The sequence below is a fragment of the Trachinotus anak genome, unplaced genomic scaffold (assembly GCF_046630095.1).
Source record: "Trachinotus anak isolate AG129_WGS33_773 ecotype Australia unplaced genomic scaffold, CSIRO_AGI_Tana_v1 ptg000002l, whole genome shotgun sequence".
Classification (NCBI taxonomy): Eukaryota; Metazoa; Chordata; class Actinopteri; order Carangiformes; family Carangidae; genus Trachinotus; species Trachinotus anak.
Genome location: NW_027273853.1, coordinates 1031091 through 1053593, shown reverse-complemented (window position 1 = coordinate 1053593; position 22503 = coordinate 1031091). Strand labels below are relative to the sequence as shown.

General features: G+C 39.9%; 1 protein-coding gene across 4 annotated transcripts; it reads right to left on the bottom strand.

Moving 5' to 3' along the window:
• Nucleotides 1-3: 3 nt before the first annotated feature.
• Nucleotides 4-22003, bottom strand: LOC139627838 (paired box protein Pax-6-like). Of its 4 annotated transcripts, none has more exons than XM_071488973.1 (12): nt 21910-22001; nt 16843-16896; nt 15093-15116; nt 10739-10869; nt 9646-9861; nt 6985-7147; nt 4684-4836; nt 3952-4034; nt 3513-3663; nt 2608-2717; nt 1772-1913; nt 4-1046 (listed from the first exon to the last, which is right to left on the bottom strand). In XM_071488973.1, exons 1-12 carry the CDS (start codon nt 21920-21922, stop codon nt 961-963), a joined length of 1326 nt encoding a protein of 441 aa, XP_071345074.1. In that variant the 5' UTR covers nt 21923-22001; the 3' UTR covers nt 4-960. The 4 variants fall into 4 exon arrangements, with proteins under 4 accessions (XP_071345074.1, XP_071345091.1, XP_071345083.1 ...); XM_071488990.1 differs by lacking the exon at nt 21910-22001 and adding an exon at nt 20949-21894; XM_071488982.1 differs by lacking the exon at nt 15093-15116 and having other exon boundaries at nt 21910-22003.
• Between the last annotated feature and the right edge of the window lie 500 nt (nt 22004-22503).

The following is a 22503-nucleotide window of genomic DNA, read 5'->3' as shown; positions in this document are numbered from 1 at the left end:
CTATAAAATTGAAATAATTTTATTATGGAAAACCTCCCAGACCACTGGAGAAGACAAATACTTTACACTTTGAAATTAGAAACAGATTTACATGCCAGACACAATTAAATGTTCACTCTTTATAAGTTCGCATAGTATTTGTTCTGTTTCCACTCTTTTTGTTGGTTTACTGTTGAATCTCTGGACATTGGCGCTTTGGAATCAAAAGAAACTGAGATATCAGTTAGCAGATCACATCCATGTCAGGGTTTTTACATTATCAAACACATATCACCAGAGTCCACATTCTGAATTTCTATACACATCCCAGACCAGGGCTTTTGGAATCTGCTGATGAAACAAATTCGCAGCAGACAATGAATTTCAAGTTTCATTAAGTTCTTCCCTTTTCAGTCATTTCAGTCAACATCTTTGTTTTTGCTACAAATACACCAACATGATATAAATTAGGTACTGAAAGTAGAGGTAATATGCTTTCCCACAGGACACTGAGCAGTTTCTTCCTGTCTGGAGCTCATTTTTACCAAAGGATGGTCCACCTTCCTCAGCTTCCTGTGTACAGCTCAGGCTACAGCTTTTCATCCTTGGCTAGTGCCAGAGTGTCCTCACCAGCCAGAGTGTGAATGGCAGCAGATGGAAGTAATGTGGAGAGAGGGCTCCCAGACACCTTTGATCCAGTTGTAGCTGAACTTGTTAAAGTTTGCAGTAATAATTAAATCCTTTAGCTGGAAGAGTATTCAAACTCCCTCTGTCCTGCTTATCTCTCGAATTTGAATCTCATGTTTTCTCGCAAGCATTAATAAGAGTCACTTCTTCATATTGATTTGCTGTAGTGCAGTCTGTTTCAGTCAACAACTGTAAAGCAGGGATGGAACATGCTTTGATGTCCCACTCAGTCCTGTCGCTGCGGTCACTGCCGACGATCACTGCAGGCAACAACAATTGCTGTCAGCAATGACATCACTGCAGGCGTGGCCAGTACTGTGACATGTCTGCTTCACTTCCTGGAACTTGGACTGGCACTGAGACACCAGGGGAAATCAGACCTAGTAAAAGTAGAACAAAGAGGTTATTAGACTACAGTTATATCACAGACATGACAGAACAACTTTTAAAGGTGTGTTTGCACAGCTGCAAATGAATTAATGCAAAGACACGAGCAGATTTGTGAAGAATAATCTAATAATTATTGATCCAAGTTTCTTTTTAAGTCTATGTTGTAAAAATGGTCCGTTTGCATGTTTTAGTTTTAATCTGACATGCTCTGCTGCACCCTCCATCATCACAAACTAATGCTAAGCTAAGCTTTGTCCAAACCCACACATCTTTATTATACATACAAGAGGAGATCCCAAATGATGAGAAATTGTGATTTTGGGGAAATTAATATAAAAAGATGCAAAAGAAATGTATAATATTTACATTTGATGGGATGGTGTAAGAGCATGGCATAAACATAACATCTTGTACTGAACCAAATCTTTGAAAAGTGACCGAAGTAAACTTTATTTTTGTGAGCAGCTCAAGCAGGTTGACCTGTGAGTGTGAGTTAAAGTGAACTGCTCAAAGTGACAGTTCAGAATTAACAGCTCCTTTAGAAGGGCCATGTTTTAATGGTTGCATCACCGATCATCATCACGTTTGTGTGAAAGACACAAAACATTTCTGCCCCTGTCATCTAACTATCTTAACTATGTATTAACACACATCCTGTTAGCAGGGGCAGAGGGAGGGGAGGGGAGGGGATGTAGGCAGTTGAGTAACTACCTACCTGTCGACGAAGTTGCAGAGGATGTCATTGACTGGCTGTTGATGTGTGGCTGCATGTGTGGAGGAGTATATGTCTCATAACTTCTTCCATTTACAGCGGGGCTGGTGGGCAGCATGCAGGAATAAGAGGTCTGGCTGGATGCCTGGAAATATAAATTGATATTACCTACTCAAACACCAGAATTTAACACCCAGATAATCCATTCACCAGTGGGTAACAACAACAACAGTGTTACAGCCTCATTTCTGTCAAGGTCATTACACAGCAAAGGAATCATATCTTCCTTCAACAAAGATTTCTGCTTATCATGTCTTAACAACTACACCAAAGAGGTCGGTGCAGTTTCTTTCTCCCAGACTGTGAAGAAGTTTGTCAAGTGAGTCCCGACATCCCTCTCCAAAGTCAAAGTAAATGTGTTTTTCCCAAAAGACACAAATTTCTCTTGGCAGTGAGACGCACACCATGCTGGTGGTTTCAGATCCACACAGAATACCCACAACAGGAGGTCAGAGTTTATCAGATACAGACACTGCAAAAATATTTTTTAATACTAAGAGCAAGTATTTTACAGCTCTGGAACGCTGTCATGGCCACATCTACTTTATCCTCCATCATGACAATGCTGAGGTCATCTTTTGCAGCATCACAAAGTAATCTAGCAGGAATATGTGATCGGTTGTATTTGATTGGCCAGATTGGTCAATGCATTCCCACATCAACTGGTCACATGTACATCAGCCAGCCCAAGGTGAGGTCACATACTGACCACCTCTTATTCTAGCTGTTCCAGTGCCCGAATACAGACTGTGAATTAGCTGTGTATTGTTCTGTCTTACTTGCATCGGCAGGCTGGCAGCCATGCTGAAGCTGGGCATGGCTGGTATGCTGTAGCTGTTGGACAGAACTGGATCTGGCCTTCCCAACATAGATCCTGATGAGAAGGACACTGGAGACATAGGGAAGGTGAAACAGAGAGAACAGCGAGATTTGCACAGTGTCCCAGGCAAAATAACTTAACATACAACTAAAAGCTTTAGTGTATCTCCATGTAGGAGAGATAGTTGGTCCAAGTCCAAGTAAATTGTGCTCCTCAGAACTCTACCACCTGATTTAAGGGGTGGATCACACACATAGAAAATGATCCTTTTTTAATTTAGGAGTATAAATAGGTTTTTTGATGAACTCACTTTTACTACTAACTGTTAAAATTACAATTTAAAACCAGGAACAATGTGATCAGAGAATGAGTACACAGGTATCTGTGTGACCAGACAATGAGTGACTGTTATACTACATGTGATTTGTACATATTTCCATTGGTACCAAAAAAGTATGAAATAAAATAGTTCAATATCCAGCTGCTCACCATAGTCACAACAAGAACTCACTGCAAACAGATGAGTACAGCCACTGTCAGCAGACATGTCACATTTTAGATGTCATAGTGGGTGTGAATAATAAACTGAATGATGTCTGAATTCTGTTAAGCTGCTTGAGTTTCACAGTCCTGGTATTGGTATGGTGCATCCTGGCTCCATGCCACACTGTCATTTTACTAGGTTTACTAAGACACTCCAAAAGAACAGTCTTCATTCATGTTATTAGTGATATCTGTGTTTCTCCTACTGTGACAAGTCAGAATGCATTCGGTGAAACAGGCCTGAAGACATAGAATAAAATTAAAGACTAGACTGAATAGTTATCATGTATAAGTACTAGTAGTTTATGCCCTCATCAGTACCTGGTGTCGTGGGCTGTGGTAGAGGCTGGTAAACACTGGTGTTGAAGCTGCTGCTGATGGGGATATGGTTGGAGGAGTTGGACGCCTGGCGACGTTGGTTCCTCAGCTTCTCCTCTCTTCTCCACTTTGCTCGTCTGTTGGAAAACCAAACCTACACATCCCAGAGAAGAAAGGAAAAGAAAGCACACTGGTTGTTAAAGGGTAACTTGACAAAATCTGCAGTCGTCCATACAATAACAGATTCTAATGTTGGAGCTAAAGAGAATGCAACTTTGGAATATAGGTCCGAAAGAGATTCACTTCATGGCCACTGTGGTGGTGGAGCAGGAGGAAACCACCCCCACCCAACCTCCATACCCCAACATAAACACACATGCACACATATACACAAACAGACACTGACTTTTAAGCCTAAGCAATAAAGGGCACAAGAACCTACCTGTATTCTTGCCTCTGGAAGGTCGATTTTGTTGGCAAGGCGTTCTCGGGCAAACACATCTGGATAGTGAGTCCTTTCAAATTCTGGAACAAAACAACATTGTGTCATTACATAATAATAACAGTTGATATATCTGGACAGTGACTAGAGACTAATGATAATAGTGAAGCAAAGGATGCTGCAAAGGACCAACAGTTCTGTATCTGTATTGTTTTTCATCACAATCAACTAGTCAATAGAAACAATATTTCAGAAACGGCGTTAGATCTTTATGGATGACAGCAGGATATGGCAGGTCTCTTCACTTATATGTCAAAATGGACCATTCCTGATTGGACAAATTCAAAACTGGCTGAGTTGTCATTGGCCTTTGTTTCTGATTATCAGAGTAGAAGAACATGAAGCCTTTTATATAAAAATTTCTCCTTAAATACCAGAATCAAGTTTTGAATAAAATGAGGAATAGGCCATGCAATTGGTGAAATGTGTTTTGATTTACAACCCCTGTGTCTATAGTTGAAATAGTTTAATCTGGAAAACCTCAATAAAAAGATTTGGAAAAAAAAAAGAAATAGTTTAATCTGACCTGACTCAGTCGAGTTTTCCTCACAAACAAAAGCAACATTTACATAGATAATGACACTGTGTAGCTCATTGTTCCTACTCACATGTATAAATGTGTCCTGATGTGTCCAAAGCTGTATGATGTACTGACGAACAACTGACAGTTACCTTTCTCTAGTGCTTCTATCTGGTCCTGTGTGAAAGATGTTCGGTTTCTCTGCAGTTTTCGCTTCAGCTGAAGTCTCATCTGAGTTTCCTCTGAGTCTTCACCATTGGAGCTGACTGATATGGAGCTGTCCCCCCCCTCTGCCTGTGGGCACTCTGCACAGGGGAAGGAAGGGAGGATGGCGGGAAGAAAGGAGTAGTAGTAGAAGTAGAAAAAAGGAAAGAAGGAAGGAACAAACAACAATAATTAGTGTGGTTTCAGAGCAGCTATGCTACTAAATTTTCACATATAGAGAAGAAAGAAAGAAAAACAAACCACAAGACAATGTAAGACCATCGTATTATAAGTGAAAGTCATGCATTCAAAATACAGTACAGTACATCTGGTAATAATGCATCATTTTGTTTTATATGTGAAATCTGAATCTAAATAGATTTTTTTTTTCTGAATAATTACATGTTCATTTGAATGCTAACAATATATTATTAAAATCCCAGTCCAACACTGAAACAGCTTTATTCAAGGTAGTGAATGACATGAAAGCAGGTATAGTTTATACATTAATACTGTGAAAGTATCAAAGCCTCAGTCCACACCACTCAGTCCACCATCCAACCTCACAGCACCTGCAGAGACCGACCTGTTGTTACTAGAGCTCCAGAGAGAAGCCTGAGAGAGGAGATGTAAAACTACACTGAGATAGTTTTTGGTTCTTAAAACCACAAATATATCTTCTGATGGAGATCAAACTTCAAATAAAACAATGGAAAAGTGTAAAATATATGACCTTTGCTGAAATGCTGATACATTATTTTATTACAAGTTGCTCAGGTTACTGCAGCTGTCTTTTTACCAGCTCCTCTGAGAATATGATAAGAAAATTACAGTAAATGCTCCAGCCAGGATGTTGACAAATGCAAAAAAGGAGTTCACATCACACCTCTGCTCATGCACTGAGAGAAAGAAATGAAATCTGACATTTAAATTGGTGTCATTCAATCTAAATTTATTATTATTATTATTACTAAATCTTAGTGTCTTTTGACCAGCCTCATTTACATCTGCAGTTGCTTTAGTGACAAAGCCGATAAACCCAGAGGAGACTGACTGATCAGTACCAAATATCTGACAGACACAGTCAGAAACTGGTGGAGCATTCAGCACCTAAGGACCAGATATTTTTCTCAGGAGGTGGAGGAGACCAAAAATGGATTGAACATTGGACTTACCATCATTTGGAGAACACACCACAAACATGACAAGTACTCATGTTTTATTCATGCTGTTTCCCTCTTTGTTCTTGTCTTTTATCTTTTTATTTCAAACCTCGACTCTATGATTTCAATACTATTACTTTCTTTTTCCCTTTTCTTTTTTTTTTATCCTTACATATTCTACTTTACTAAAACCTAATGTAATATCCAAATCCATGAAATGAAACCATGTATGTGTGTTAATGCAGAGTGAAGGTACAGTGTGAGCAGAGATCTCCAACATGTGATCCCTGAGCTGGAGAGAGCTTGAGTCCTGATCCCTGTGGAACTTCTGTTATTTGTGATGCTAGCCTAATTATTCATTATCCCCAGCAGACAGAGACTGCAAAACAGAATGAAGCCATTGCTCAGTGTCACAGTCAGTCAGGCAGAAAGAGACACAAATGAGAGCAGACGCCCTCTGTTCCACCCCTTCTCTCAGACACACACACACACACACACACACACACACACACACACAGGCACAGACATGCTGTAGACTGATGGGGAGGCAGCAGCCGTGCTTGTATAGCATGACTTTGTTTCACTGTTATAATCCCAAGGTGCTGGAGGAGGAGCAGCAGCATATGAGTGAGCTCCATACAGCAAATGGGGCCCTCAGCCATACACATTGAAGCAACAGGAAAGGAAGCTGTTCATGTCAAATCTGTAATGTGGCCTCTGTCCCATGTTATGGGAATTTGAGTAAATTTGGCAAGTGGGCAATTCACTGTTTATGCTGCATACATTTTTTTTTAAACTTCAGACACAATGACACTGAGTAACACAACAGGGAAAAACTGACTGAATGTAACATGAGATCAAGCCAGCGAAATGTAAGAATCGTGGTATTTTAAAACTTTTTTAAAGCACCTGATTTTATCCATCCTGGGTCTGCCCCTGTTTGGCTGCTGCCATCAATGAGTCAGTCACACACACATGTGCTCATCCCAGAGATGCACTTGTGCTCGGTTTTAGAGAAACTGAGCCCTGAGCATCTCAGCAGTGGCAGTAACAGCCTTGTGTAGTTAGTATGAGTTAGTGTCTTACCTGAGGTAGTGAGTGTAGTCCCGCTGTACCACCCTGAGCGTCCTCCCCAGGTGCTTTGTCCATTGAGCATCTTGAGTTTGTCAAACATCCCTTCAGTTCCCACTGTGCCCATTTGCTGCTTGTCACTGGCCAGGTTCCTGAGCACCCGATTTATTGATGAAACCTGGCAACAAGCACAATGGGATTACATGAGAGCAGCTATTTTGTTTGGATATGAAAGGCACTGGTGGACAGAATCTAAGGAACCGAACAGTGTCAAAAACCAAAGCAAAGCACTTACAGTCCACTGTCAACCATCAACCATCCCAACCATCTCCATTAAAAGAAACACTCCAGAGATTTAATGAAAAATATTAAGGTCAGATTGGTCCCAGCCTTTACATTTTGACATGATCTGATTCATTTATATTACACTTTTAACCAGTGGCATATATGAGTTGTCCAAAAAGTGATCAAAAGTCTTTTGAACCTCAGCTCATATCCTGTCTGCTTGGCTGATGGGGTATTTTTATTGACACATTCAAAATGTGAGAAAACATTGTCAACCAAACTTCACTGGGATGGTTACAAATTTGGCACAAACATTAATTTGCAGTCAAGGATGAACTGAAGATTTTGGTGGGTAAAGGCTACTTCATAGAGTCCAAACACTCCAATAAAAGGGTGGATAATGAGTATAAAGAAAGAATAAGGGGTGATTTCATACACAGCCCTGTTCAGATATGTTAGGTTTGATGTAATCACATTTCTTACAATGAAAGCATTACAATTACAATTTGAGCTTTTGTACCAGCCTCAGTATTTGAAAAGGTTTAAAGGTGTATCCTGAAATTTCTTTCTTTCTTTCTTTCTTTTTAATTGAAAAAAAAACACAACATAAATAGCCAGAAGACAAAACAATAAACACAAATCAAACTGAAAAGACTAGGTCACACCAAACAAACCAAATAATAAACATAAACACATGAGATTACAATATCAATCGGGCTTGTCAACCTAAATATGTAACACGATATTAAAGAATATCTAAATAAATAAATGAATAAAAAACAAAACAAAGGCAAAAATAATTCAGTTTCTGCATTTTTCTTAACCTTTCCCATTTTTTCTAAATGTTATTTTCACATCATCATTTATTTTTGCAATATACCCTTCCAAGTTAAGTGACATTTAATAAACATTCTAAATCGATTGATATTCAAGGAATTCCATATCAGCAGCTTTGAAAAGAAATCAAAAACAATCAAATTAATAACATTACTATTTTTGGCTGTACTGCAACAAGGCCAGCCATGTAATCTGAAAAGTTCCTGACTGACCAACTGACTGACCACTTTCCACAACTGGTCAGCTGACTGCCTTATCACTGAGTTGGAATTTGTGGTGCAAACAGGTTCTATCAGGGGGGTGTTTACAGTCTGCAGTGTTACTAACTTAGCACATTGTCTCCAGATTTAGAGACTTCTTTTCAACAGACTGAGTGTAAACCTGGTCCATGACTGGACCATGTATGGAACTGGGATGAGCCATTCTGGTTACTTGGCTGCTTGGGAACTTCAGGGAAGCAAGGGAGCACTTCCAGTTCACTGAGCCTTGCCTCCATTACAACCAATAAACTACTTTCATTACATGTATCATTATTACTAAAGGAGGCAGAGGAAGAACTAAACATAAGACACACTGAACAGAGACAGCAGGAGAGAGCGAGGGAAAGAGAGAAATCATTGCTAACTGCTAAAGAAACTAGCAGATCTGAACAACATGTAAACAACAGAAACACCAGCAACAGGAAATGAGACAATGAGCTTACTGCAGCAGAGCAGTAAAAGCCCTGTTAAGAAATAAAGTGTGTCTGTCCACTGAAACATTAGAGAGCTTTTAATTTGCAGTGGTTACAGGAAGTGTTGAGTTTGTATTCAAATGTGTAGTAACTTTAACACGGAAAATGGGAGCAACTGAAAATGAGACTTCACACTGAAATTCTGCAATGACCAATTCTACATTTCAAACAGAGGGAGTTAGAATTAAAGACCTGCCTCTAATAAAAGTCTTGCTGCATATGATACTCTCTCTCTCTCCCCAACCCTCTCGTGTCTCTCTTTCACTGTGACTGTAATTAAGGCAAAAGCCTGAAAAAATAACTGTAAAAAACAAAGTATAGTCTGTCTCTTTTTACTTTTTCACTGAGTGATCATTTCATAGGTGGATGCTGAAATCCCTAAGTATTATTCCTGAACTGAGCTATACCAGCTTAGCGAAACTGTCCCACATTCAGAACTTTAAATGTGTGTGCTGAGATATGACAATGTGGCGGCATTGTTATCTCTGTGTTTGACTCTGGAAAAGTAGAAAAGTCTAAAATAAAAAGTGTACCAGTTTGGTTCACTTCAGCGTTGACTATATGGAATTTAACTGAGGTCGATATCAAAGGTATGTGCATTTCTTAAGGTTGCATGTGTCTGTTGAACTGGGTTATGTGCCCCACCCACCTCCTGACTCCCACTAACTATTAGTCTAAGCCCTCCTGTAAGGCTGCTGATACAGTGTAAAATATCAGCTATTATTGTACAAGCTTTTAGCAATGAGCCTAGTGTTGTGGCTAGCTTGTCCTACAAAAACTTCTGATTGACATGACTTGGCTGAAGAACTGCGGGGTCTTACACTGGGTATGTTGTCGTTGGTGCAGACTCCTTCTGCCAGCAGTCGGTCTCTGATCTCCCAAGCAAAAATGGATGGACACTCTCTCTTGTACTGAGCGATCTTTCCCACCACCTCTGGTGTGGCTACCCTTGGTTTACTCCCTCCAATGGCCCTGGGACGGATCGAACCTGTCTCGTAATACCGGCCCAAGATCTTACTCACACAGCCGTTAGACACCTGGATCCAAAAACAGCCCACATTACACACATTATTCAGATGATCTAGGGAACAATCATGGCAATTTATCACATCAAAGTCTGTTTAGAGGTGTTTGGGTAGTACTACCCCAATTGTGAAAAAAGTTGTACAAAGTCTTTCATGGCTTCAGTGGGAGCTGAGCAAAATCTGACAAACTGCCTCAGTGAATGTCATTTGAGTCAGTACTGGTTGGAGCTGAAGACTACAAGTTTGAAAATTAAAAAACTGAGACCTCTCTCTCCTCATTTCTATTTGAAGATATAAGGCTTAAGGCTACATAAGCACGACACTGAACTGTCAGAGTTGGGCTGCATTGTGGGTAATCTAGGTACCAGGAAGAATAATGTGTGGAATAAAAATGACAACATCTCTGATTCTGCTGATTTAGTTTAGTTACTTTTAAACTGTCCATCACGAATCCAACAATGTGATGTTCAACATGTAGCCACGTGATGCTAAATCTGTGTTTAAATACTCTTTTTAATGAAACCATAAGGAACCAGCACATGAGCAGTGGTCTCCAGTGTCAAGGTCAGATGCTTTGTCAATCCAATCATCCACCCAGACTTCCTTGCTACATCACCATCATGTTCTCCCGACAGAAGACAGTCAGAAATCACACAGGCACCAGAGCCTGTCAGCTGAATGTGAACACAGGTCAAGGCATTTGAGCAAATAACTGATACCACTACTCTGCCCAGGGATATAGTGTATATTGTAATATTTCTACCTTGTTTCTGTGGATGACCTCTGACCTATATCAATGTGGTTCTGCAACCAGCTCACAAGGTCCATCATTCATTCCCACTGTTAGTATCAGTGCTGACAGATTCAACTGTCATCATGGTCAGTTTACCTGTAATATTCTGGATATGTCACAGGGTCGAGCTCCACTGTGAGCCAGCTCCACTATCTTCTGCCTGGTTGAGTCAGGTAAAGGTCTCCCATTCACAAACACACCTCCCAGCTGGTTTACTCCACTGTGACCTACACACACACACACACACACACACAAAGTAAAAAAAAAAATGCTTTCATTAATTCGTTTACTTCATAATCATAATCAAATAAAACCATAATCAAAAGTCTAACACAAATGGACTGAACAGCCACACTGATCAGGCACATGCATGAGGAGGGGGGCGGAGCCAGCGAGGACAAGACAAAGACAAAAAAAGCATCTTAAGTCAAAAACATGAAGTTTCTCATGTGGGTTTTTATGGAAGAATTTAACATCACAACATCACAAACATGTTAATACACTGACTTCTACTTGTTATCACAACTATATCAACTGATGCTTCGAGGGTACTGGCCCAACTACTGAACTTAAGTGTCAGGCAATACTGAGGTCTTCAATTGTGTCAGCTGTCAATTGTCAATTTTATCTGACTGAGGGAAAGCAATATGATCTACAGTCAGAGTGAACACACCACTATTCAATGAATACACAGTAAAGTGTATATTCATATATGGTACTATATTCTTTTTCTAATACAGATTATTTACTGCAATATAAATTAGCTGTAATTCTAGTGTCTTTCAAATTATGATGCTTACACACTCTGACAAGCCCGAGAGAAAGTGTGACCTGAGAGACCTAAAATAGGGCCAAGGTTTCCAAAGACTGATAAATCTCAGATTGAAATAATCATCTCAGGTCACTGTGTTATCTGAATAGTTGACAGCTGAGGAATGAAGAGCAAACTCTTCAGTTTAAGCACTGAAGCCAAATTCCAGCTTTGGACGGAGGTAAATGACCAAGCTGCAGACAGGTGAAGTTTAGAATGCTGTCTGCTGATCAGCATGTTGCAGGTCTGACATTTTCCTCTTAGCAGCAGCAGACATCAGTCATCTGTGACATTTTGCAGGTTAAGTCGGGATTTACACTAAATCAATTGTCTATTGTTTGTTAATGGCTCTGTGGGGGAAAGCATATTGCAGATTTATAAACCTCTCAACAGGACATTAATAAACCATTCGACCAGCCAACATACACACACACACACACACACACACACACACACATACTTGTACTTCTATTTTTGTGAGGACTCTCATTGTCATAATGCATTCCCTAGCCCCTTACCCTAACCTTAACCATCACAACTGAGTGCCTAATCCTAACCCTAACCCTAACCTTAACCTAAACCTAATTCTAACCATAACTCTAAAACCAAGTCTTAACCCTCAAAATGTGATTTTAAGGTGTCTCAAAAAGTGAGGACCGGCCAAAATGTCCTCACTTTCCCAAAATGTCCTCACACTGTTAGTAAAATACTTTTTTTGGTCCTTACTATGTAGCAAGTACAATTACACACACACACACACACACTCAACATTATAAAACACTATTTTGTGTTCATCTTATTGATGATGTGATGAGAAGGAGATTTTTGCAGTGGGCGTCACAGTGATATTACTGGTCCCTCCCAAAAGGCCTTTAGTTTAACAGTATTTTCCCTGACAGCCACTGAGCAGCAGCTCAGGCTGATGAGTCAGTAATGGGTGGTCAGCTTTGTTAAATCAGGATCATTAATCTCAGCACCTCTGTATATTGTCCTGTATAACAAGCAGGGAAGGAGAGTGTCTCTTCACAAGAAAACTGGTAGCATCAGTCATTGCTTCAAATTAAAATACTGAAATCTGACCTGTGCTCATGATTTCCCTAAATCAACAAAGCATGTGATCTGAACATGGGAGGTAAAAGATAATATATTTCCTGTATGTCTTTATAATCATTAATCACTTCTTTAATTAATGAGCTCATAATTATTTAAAAAATTGCAAGTCATTAAAATTACTAATTAATTTAGTGTGTACATTGTGAGATAGGGCGGCACGGTGGTGCAGTGGTTAGCGATGTTGCCTCGCAGCAAGAAGGTTCTGGGTTCACACCCTGGGCAGTTTGCATGTTCTCCCTGTGTCTGTGTGGGTTCCCTCCGGGTTCTCCAGCTTCCCACAGTCTAAAATATGCACATTAGGTTGGTGACTCTAAATTGCCCATAGGTGTGAATGTGAGTGTGACTGGTTGTTTGTCTGGATATGTCAGCCCAGCCCTGTGATAGACCGGCAACCTGTCCATTGTGTATGCTGTGATGTTATGTTGAGATATATATATATATATATATATATATTTATATATATATATATATATATAATTGAAATGAGTTGTTCACTTAAAAAAGAAGACAGACCTGCACTGGGTCTGCTTGTTTATTCATTTCAATGCATGTAGAGGACAGAAGGTAGAGGCAAAGGGAGGTTCTCTCTGACCCCTAACTCCACCCCCACCCTCTTCTTCTTTGAGCAGAGCTTCTCCACTGGAAACCTCAATCAGAGGTTTTCCTTCCAATACACTTGACACTGTCTTGGCTTTGAACTTCTCCTCTGGTTAATTAAATTATAGGAGGAATCATGGCCCCTGTCAAAGCTGCCGTTAACTTTGAGTGTGATACTGGATCCTTTCACCCTCTGACTCTCCCCCACGCTGCCTCACATCATGTTCACTTTGTGTTTTGGGGTCGATCGTTTTGCCGTAGAAATGTTAATGACAGTGTCATTTCCCAGAGGAACACGCCTGGGCTTTCCTCTGCTGACACACAATTAATAGACAGACATATGGAGTCAATTTGGCTGTGGTCCCTCTGTGGCACACACGCAGCAGGCGGGCCCCTGAGAGCAGCTCAGCAGCTTTCACTTTAAATCAGCTCATTCACACTGAACCTGTCTTCAATTAATTTTCACTTTAACCATGCACTGTTATCATCAACAAAGTCTACCACATTAAACAACAGAATACGTTGTTTTTCATACAGTACAACGCACAGGTCTTTTCTGATCTGAGCAGGATCAGGTGGCTATGGTAAATGTTTGCTTCGATTTAAACAACACATCTTGATCAGGTTTGAAGAAATGTTAAAATGATCATTCATATTAGCAGAGATTCATCACCATGGTTACAATAATAAACACTTGTTTAAGGTTAGGGAGCAAACACCGACAGAAATTGGAAATGAATAGCTGTTGACCAATCCATCCACACCAGCCTGACATCACATCACTGAATGAACACTGGGAAAAGACAACATCGGCTGTCTGTGAACACTAGACCAAAACCAATCGCAAGCATCCACTTGGAAGAGGTCAAAGGTCATCAATCAGGAGTCACTAGGTAGCCAGAGAAAGATCAAGGAAGATATTCACAGACCATCTTTGAACAGAGACAGGGGTTATCATGTCTCCCAGTACGGGACCACCTGCTATCCCTCAACTGAAGTTCGACTCTTGTCATGTGACAACTGAGTCAGATCCATTTGCCAACAAGGATCCTAAGATGTGGATGAAAGCTCAGAGAAGATTCATCTGTTACATGTATTTTCTGATATATTTATTCTGTACGAGTATTTCTGAAAGGCTGTGTGTGGGTGTGAAAACACTAATGGGGAGGAATAGGTAGCAGATCCTGTGAGGTTGTTTGTCATTTGATACCAAGTTGGGAAACCTTCTTTAGCTTGTGTTTAAATCTCCGTGAGGTGGATAATTCCAAATGCAAATGTATTAGTTTACACTGACACTGGCAGGTAGTGAGACACTGCAGGACTAAAAATGTAGAGAGGAAGAGATGGACATGACATGAAGCAAAGGTCCCCAGCTGGATTCAAACCAAGGACAGCTCAGAAATTCAATCCTATTTTAACAACAGCACCACAACATTACGGTATAATTCAAGTTTATACACACACTCCACTCTGCTGCCCTTACACATGCATACTGTACACACATATACACACACACACACACACAGACTCACACATATTGTTAGATGCTGAGCAGAATGTCAGCACTCGTGGAGCATGCTGCAGACTGGCTCAACCCACTTTCATTTCAATCAATTCCTAATGTAACCTGTGGCTCACTCACTAATGATCTGTTCACCTTCAGTTACTGCTCAACACCCTCCAGCTGCTCTTTTTCTACTTTTTGGAATTAGAATTGATTAAAGTGAAGGTGGTGTAATAATAGCATCCAGTCTGACCTCCAACCCAATGCTACAGAAACATGGCTAAAATTTTTGATCACATCCAGTCATAACCAGGGTGAGATGGATGCAAGGGGCAGAGGCAGTGCACTGTGGGATTAATACTGGTCAGAGGAGAGATGCAGGACAAGGAAACACAACGACACATGGTAAGAAGTAATCCACACACCTTCACTGCAGACAGCATGGACCTCTTGTCCCGCAGTAAGAAAAAAAGAAGAAATCAGGTGCAGGTTCATTGTCAGTGCCACCCAGAGGGTTTAATACAGCCCAGCATTAAGACTTCATCACTTACATTTACAATATTTAAAGGTCCAGGCAGTAACTTTGTCTGAATTTAATGTGCATTCACATACAATACATGACTGAAGAGTTTGACTTATTGAAGGCAGACCTGCATCAACAGATCAAAATTCAAAGCATCATCGTAGTTTATTCCAACATGGGCCTAATTTTTGTAGTTTTTTGCATCACTTCTATCAGTGATACAGTCTTCACCTAAAGAACTGCTGAGATCTGACAACATGATGACATCACTGGGACAACATCCAATAAAAAGCAGTCAGTGTTTTTGGTCCCATCACACTTCTTTTTCCTGATGTTGCCACATTCCCAACATGGTGAGTACAAAGTTATTATTACTGATAGAAATTAAACACAAAATTACCAAAAATGAAAGTTGCACCTTATCCAAACCCAAATTCAGTTGTAAAAGTCCAAAAGTTGAAGGTGCAGTCAGTCTTGGATGGTGTATCTGAATGACTGGCAGTGTGTTCAAGTTAGAAATGTTTTATTTCTCTACACGGACACTAAATATCTGTTGTAGCTATATGAGTGAAAAGAGACTCTTTCCTCTTCCTGTTAGTGGCTTTTATCCTGCAGTTTGTATTGCCATGATAACCTCAGCCTGCGCTGATGACTCAGATCATTTGTAAAATAAGATTTCTTTGTCACACAGCAACATATTTCATCAGTCATTTCAACATTTTTGACAGCAAATTTCAGAATAAACAGCCTAACTGACTGACACAACTTTCTCATGGTACAAAATAACATCTTTGCACAAAACAGGAACACAAGTTAATTTGGATTGACTGCAAACACCAAAGTTATACTAGCAATAACTCACTTGAGAGCAGTGGAAACAAATTGTGAACACAACATTGACATATCCTCACCTTTCAAGTTCATGTAGCAAACTTGTGAGTTTTCTATATATATATACATCCAGCAGTTACAGAGCAACACTCATTCAGAGTTTATTTTCTGGCTACCTGGTGAATCTCTGTCCAGTGTTCCCTCTCTTTTAGCTCTGTTTTTGGTCTCCACCAAAAATATCTGGCTCTTTAGTTGCAATATGCTCTACCCTGTGCACAGCACATATCGTATATGGTATATAGTTTTGAGCAGGTAGTGGACAGTGGGTCAGCTTGGGCTGCTGAAAAGCTCATCAATGAGCTGAACTTGACCGTAGAGCTGAGGGGAGTGAACCCATTTCACACTGTCACATTGTTTTCACGTTGATATATTTGAACCTTTGATACATTGTTATCATAAAAATATTAATTATATCTGATTTAAGATCCAAGATGAAATAAAACAGAATTCGGCTCTGCTGATTTTACAGCTCCAGAAAACATTACCAGATATTCAAATGTGGAATTATAGTCAGTAATGAAACAGAAGAAGAGTGGACTCCAGTTTTTAATGTTGGTAGTGGAGCATGTTATTATTTGCATCTAGTTTTAGTCTGTCAGGTAGTGCACACCACCTTCAGGTGGTTGTTTTTGTCTTATATCTATTTGTTAATCAAGTTTTTCATGAGAAATATGAAATGCAATTATTGATGCACCTGTAGATACAGTAACATCAAATACATAAATAATAAAAACAAGAAATACTTTTGAGATGTAACTCACTGTTTTGCATCATGGAAGCCACACCGGTCTCCCAGCTCGTCTGACTCCTGTAATCTGTACAAACAAACAACAAATATTTTTTTAATCTTATTTTATTTATTTTATAATACATACAAAGTCAATATAATGCACACATCTTTCCCTGGATACTGAATCACAGTACAGGAAGAGAAAGTATTGATCTGATCTTTTCAAATTTGTTTGTAGGAAAATTCAAGAAACAGTGAAGGTTTTTGGGGTTTTTTTCAGGGAAAAGCATGTTGAGGTTAAAAACACCCTTCACACTGACTGGACAGAATGGCTGAATGCCAAGCCATCCTGTGATTGGTTCATATGCTAATGTATGCTAATGTCCATAAAGTTATGAGCACAGAGTTGGAGTCCAGCTCTCACACTCAGGTCCAGCCTCACATCTAACACAGAGTATTGTTTTGTTGTATTTATACTCAGACATTAAGCTAAAAGGTGATTTAATAATTAATGTAATCAATTAATATCAACTACTGACAATCTTTATACTTTCTCTACAACACAATACAAAATGTCACTGAGAGACCAGCTTTTGTTTTATGAATGTGTGTGTGTGTGTGAGCCCAATGACATTGTGGGATTTGGGAACATTACAAGAAAATCAGGGAGTGTATGTTTCAAGTAGATAGGTAAACTACTGTAATGAGAGGTGAGAACTGAGATGATGTGTGGGAAGAAAGTCAGAGTCAAGTTTATTTTACAAAATCTAATTCAGGATCATTCAGAGTGAAATACTGAAAAGAGAGGCAGGTTTTTCCTGAGCACTCATGCATGTGTAACAGACCTAAGTCCTATAGAGTGGGTTGTGTAAATGTTTCATTCTCACAGTTTTCCATGGAGCCTCAGAGATCATGAAGAGAAAAAAATCACACCCTCTAACAGGTTTTTATTGGTCTGAGTGAGACAGGTCAATTTACAGGCAGACACCTTGGAGACCCCAAATTTTAAAAAAATAAATGATGGTATGAATAAATATAGACAATATAGCCTGTTTAATATGATGATGATTTGTGAATTATTTTGCAGTATTATTTCATCCTGCTTCCTTTCACAGTAAGTGAGTTTATTGTATTATATTGGTTATTCCTGCTCATTCAGACCAAAACAACAACCAATCACAGAACTGGCTCTTCCCTGTTTGTCTGGATTTATGGATTAATACTTCACCTCATGATTAGTGACATTATCATTGAAAAAAATGTGCCATGAATAAAAACAGGCTTTGGAACAAGAACATTTTGAAATAAGAACTGAACTACTATGACTAACAATGGACTGCAGCAAAAGATCAAGATGAAAAGGTTTTCATTTCGTGCTTATCTTTAATATTTTGTTTTAGTTGTTCATATGGCTATTTAATATTGTCTTCTTTATGTATTTAATTCTGACGAATTTGGGCCTTACTAAATGAGCACAAACTTATCAGACATTACATGAAGTCAGTTTAAAAAAAAAAAACAACAGCCCTGAGTTACTAAATGAGATAGGCCTATTGTTTGTAGACTTGAATAAAAAAAATAAAATAAATAAATAAAAAGAAATCTATATTGTTATATTAGGTGAAATTTGGAAATAATGTGAAGTTTCTGTGTCCTGGTGGAACAATGATTAATGAAGGCTCAGTTCCAGCCAAGAAGCTTGTTCCCTGTCTTCCCTACACTGCCATGGATTACAGAGACATAGTAGATAATTATTATACAACATTTGATAACTCCTCCATTATCACCAGAAAGTGCATTGTTATGGGACGATTGGGAGGATGACCAGTTTAACTATCTGTTGAGAAAGCACGACATGCATTCTACTTCATCAGTCCTCCAGACCAAAGCCTTTTGAGGTTTTCTGTTGAAAAAATCGAACCAATAAAGGCTTCAGAGCAGCTCCCTCTCTGAAGCTCTTGTAATTAACAACCTGCATAATGAACGTGAAGCAGCTCCACACAGGAACAAACACACACACAGGCCGGCTATAGGCACCTTGTCCCCGCTATAACTCAGCGCCCTTCTCCCTGTGAAAGGAGACAAAGAGCCGGGGGAGCGGAGCCGCGGCTCTGCTCGGTAAATACCCGCCAGGCTTTGTGTGTCCGCGGGATTTTGGTGTAGTTGCCTCGTTAGTTGCGGCTCGTTAAAAAACCCCGCGACACAAAACCGCGGCGGGGAGCCCAATTTGACCAGCACAAGGGACATAAAGGAGTTCTGTTGAACACACTGATGACAATATAAAAGTTTCATTCAGCCGCATTCAGCGCGCTGATATGAGGAGAAAGAGCCGAGAGACTCAGAGCTGGTGCCGAACACACTGCTTAGTCCTCTAGGTAGTCTCACTGCAGGCTCAGAATCAATAATAATAATAATAATAATAAATAGTTGCATACCCCAATAACAGGGCGGTTAACGGGACTTTGGAAAACTCAATATTCCATAAAAGTTCATAGAAAATAATTTTATATTCTCTTTTTTTACACATTATCAGAAACTATAAAGCAGCCCTCATCCATTGTGTTGGCCTATTACAAAAAGTTACAAATTTAATCTGACAGGGAGAGATGCGTAAAATATTAAAGGTAGCAGACGCTTTTATATTATTTTTCTCTGTCTGTTTATATGATGCTTTTATTCGCAGCCTGCGCTGTGTCATCTGTGTCTGCGCAAGTTCGTGACAACTTCATTTGAAGTGAACTCAATTTAATGTGAAAACACGCGAGAAACGAACTTTTTACAAAGAGGTGAAAGTGAAATGATCCGGGTTTGAAACTCTTCAGTCGGTTCAGGATGGAGGCGGCTGCTCAGTAAACGTCCGTTTCCTGCACCAAACACTTTTACATGACACATCACACAACTGCAGGTTAATCATGTATTTGATCTGATTTAGTATTTTAGTGAGACAGCAGTCCGGTGGATTCAGCCGAAGCAGCTTCCAATGGAAAAACGTGAAATGTCAAAAGAAAAGCAACGATCTGATTTTTGGATAATCACGTCTCCGCTGGTCTGAATAAACATGCGGCTCAGGTGCGTGCGCAGATTACAGGGCTGTTTGTGCACGTGCAGTAGAAGCTGCGCGCGCTCCGCGTCCTCGCTCACACAAACGATGAAATGCTCCAAATTCACGTGTTGGATGAATTCCGCCGACCTGATTCATCATGCGGTTAATTGACTCCGATTTAATTAAGCCGTTAATTAACAGTCGATTTAGATCATCAATTAAGACGAATTTTATCGTCCTGTATTCGCTGGTTCTGGATTTTAAAAGGCCCCGCACCGCAGACAGCCTGGATTAAGCACAAGCAGCATATAAAAATTATTTTCTGCTCTCTGTTTGTTTTCAGTGGCAGCTGTAATTTTAACATTCTCACATATTTTTGTCTGGGACTGCATCAACTAAATCTTGACAGGCCTTCGGTGGAATAAACCGCCAAGGCCAAATGCCTTCATTTATATCTACAGAGCTTCATTAAGTGTAATTTAAAGAAATTAATATTCTAACAATACGTATTTTTAGCTGACACACAAAAACATGAAGGAAGGCCCCGACAAGCTACAGATGATGGCTTGAAATCAAAGAGTTGTAGTTTAAATTTTAATCGAGGCTTTTAACCTATGAAAACTCTCAGCGACAGTCTCGCTCAGAAATAACCAGTGACCACTGTGATAATATTTTTTTATGTTCTCATGAACACCGTTTGAGTGCTCCAGTATATCTGAACAAAGAAAGATCTTTGATGGTGATTGTAAAAAGTGTATTTTGTCAATTGTGTCGATTAATAAAACAAATCTGAGAGGTGCGAAATGACAAAGGTCGTATAGGTTTATATTATTTGGGGTAAAGTCTGAAATTAACTCAAATCTTAAATAAAATCTTGTAATAAGCCAAAAACTTTATTATCAGATGTCTGATGGGTGAAAATAGTTTCTGGACCTTGAAGCCGGAACTGTAGGCCTACTCTCTAGTTTTTATTATCTAGTAGCCTGTCGCGATGATAATTTTCAATAAACACACACACACACACTGGTGATAAAATTCGCCTCTCTCGTGGGTGGCTTCATAATCCAGCCGAGAATCTGATCCACATCACTCACCGTGGATTCACCACGCGTTCTCAGCTCTTCAGGGTTGTGTTGTTCATGTCGTTGTTGACTCAGTTTAGACCTGTTTGTCCTGAGCTGTTTGTCCTGAGCTGTGTCTCCACTCTACCCGGGACTGGCGGAACGGAAGCCCGGACCGTGCTCCACAGTCCGGCCTCAGCAGGGAAAAGCAGACGCAGATGCCTTTGACCTTTTAGAAACCAGTTGTAAATACAGCTAAACAGTGGCCTGTATTTCTGAGGCTGGTTCATCTTAACACAACAGCCTTTTTAAAGATTGTTTGAGTGTTACAAAGAGCACTTTCTCCTGATTATCCTGTTTTCTTTTACTTTGAGTTTTTTCTTAGTGGGGACTCTGTGAGTGAGATTGTGACACTAACTGCAGAATAACTACTGAAACTAAACATAAGCATCTGGTGGTTTTACACTTCCATAGGAAATGCCAGATTGTGGGTGATGTAGTCAATAATACAGCTGTTAGACATGATTCACTATTTTGTTGTACTTCTACCATTTCAGGACAGTACACTGAAAAAAAAAATCAAAATAAATCCAAAAGTTTTCTACTTTCTCTTTTTGTCTCTTTGAACGGCTAATTCTTAAAACTCTTCCTCCTCTTTACTTTTGTCATTCTGTCATATCTTCCTTATTTTCTCTTCCTTTCTCACCTCTGCTCTTAAAGCTACTAAATTGTTTAGTTGTTTCTAATTTTTCTCTCATGTTCTCTCATTCTTTTTCTTTTTCTCTCTCTCCTTTTTCCTGTCTTTTTTTAATATTAGACTTCAATAATTTTGTCTTCCGTTCTTCTATGTCCAGTTCCACATTATCAGCCAGTCTTCATCTTGTCCGAATCTGCTAAACAAACTAACTTTTTAACTCCTGTTCAGACGGACGGAGCGAGAGAAGAGAGAGATGAGCGGGAGAGGGACAGAGAGAGAAAGGGAGAGCAAGCTTACCTTTCTGTGGCATACTGTAGAGAAGTGAAGTTTTGCTGCGTTTAGTTTCCCAACAGCTCCTTTCTTCTATTCTTTCCTCCAATTAGTTTCTCCTTGACTGAAGAGACAAGTGCAGAGAGAGACAGAGCTGGCCCTCTGAGGAGGAGGGAGGAGAGAGGGAGGAGGGAGGGAGGGTGGGAGGGAGGGAGGGAGGGAGAGTGAGTGGGAGGGCTGAGAGACTGCCAAAGAGAGAGAGGGTGGGCAGAGAGAGAGAGAGAGAGCGGAGGGGAAGCGATAGAGAGTTTGAACAGTGAGAGCTGAGAGTTTGTTGAGTGAAAAAGAGAGCGAGAGGGAGGAGTGTGTGTGTGTGTGTGTGTGTGTTCAATGTTCTTTACTGTTATGTAAAGGGTCAATACTCAGGCTGAGACAGTTAAAATACAGTTAATGCAATTAAAACATACAAAAAATGTATACACACCGTTGGTTTTGGGGTGGTCTTTTACCAGGTACCTGCCACCCTGATCTCTGTCCAAGACTACAGAGATGTCCTTGTAGCCCTGTTAAATTGTGCAAATGGGGACTAACAGTCTCTCTTCAGATGTTCAGTGATAGAAG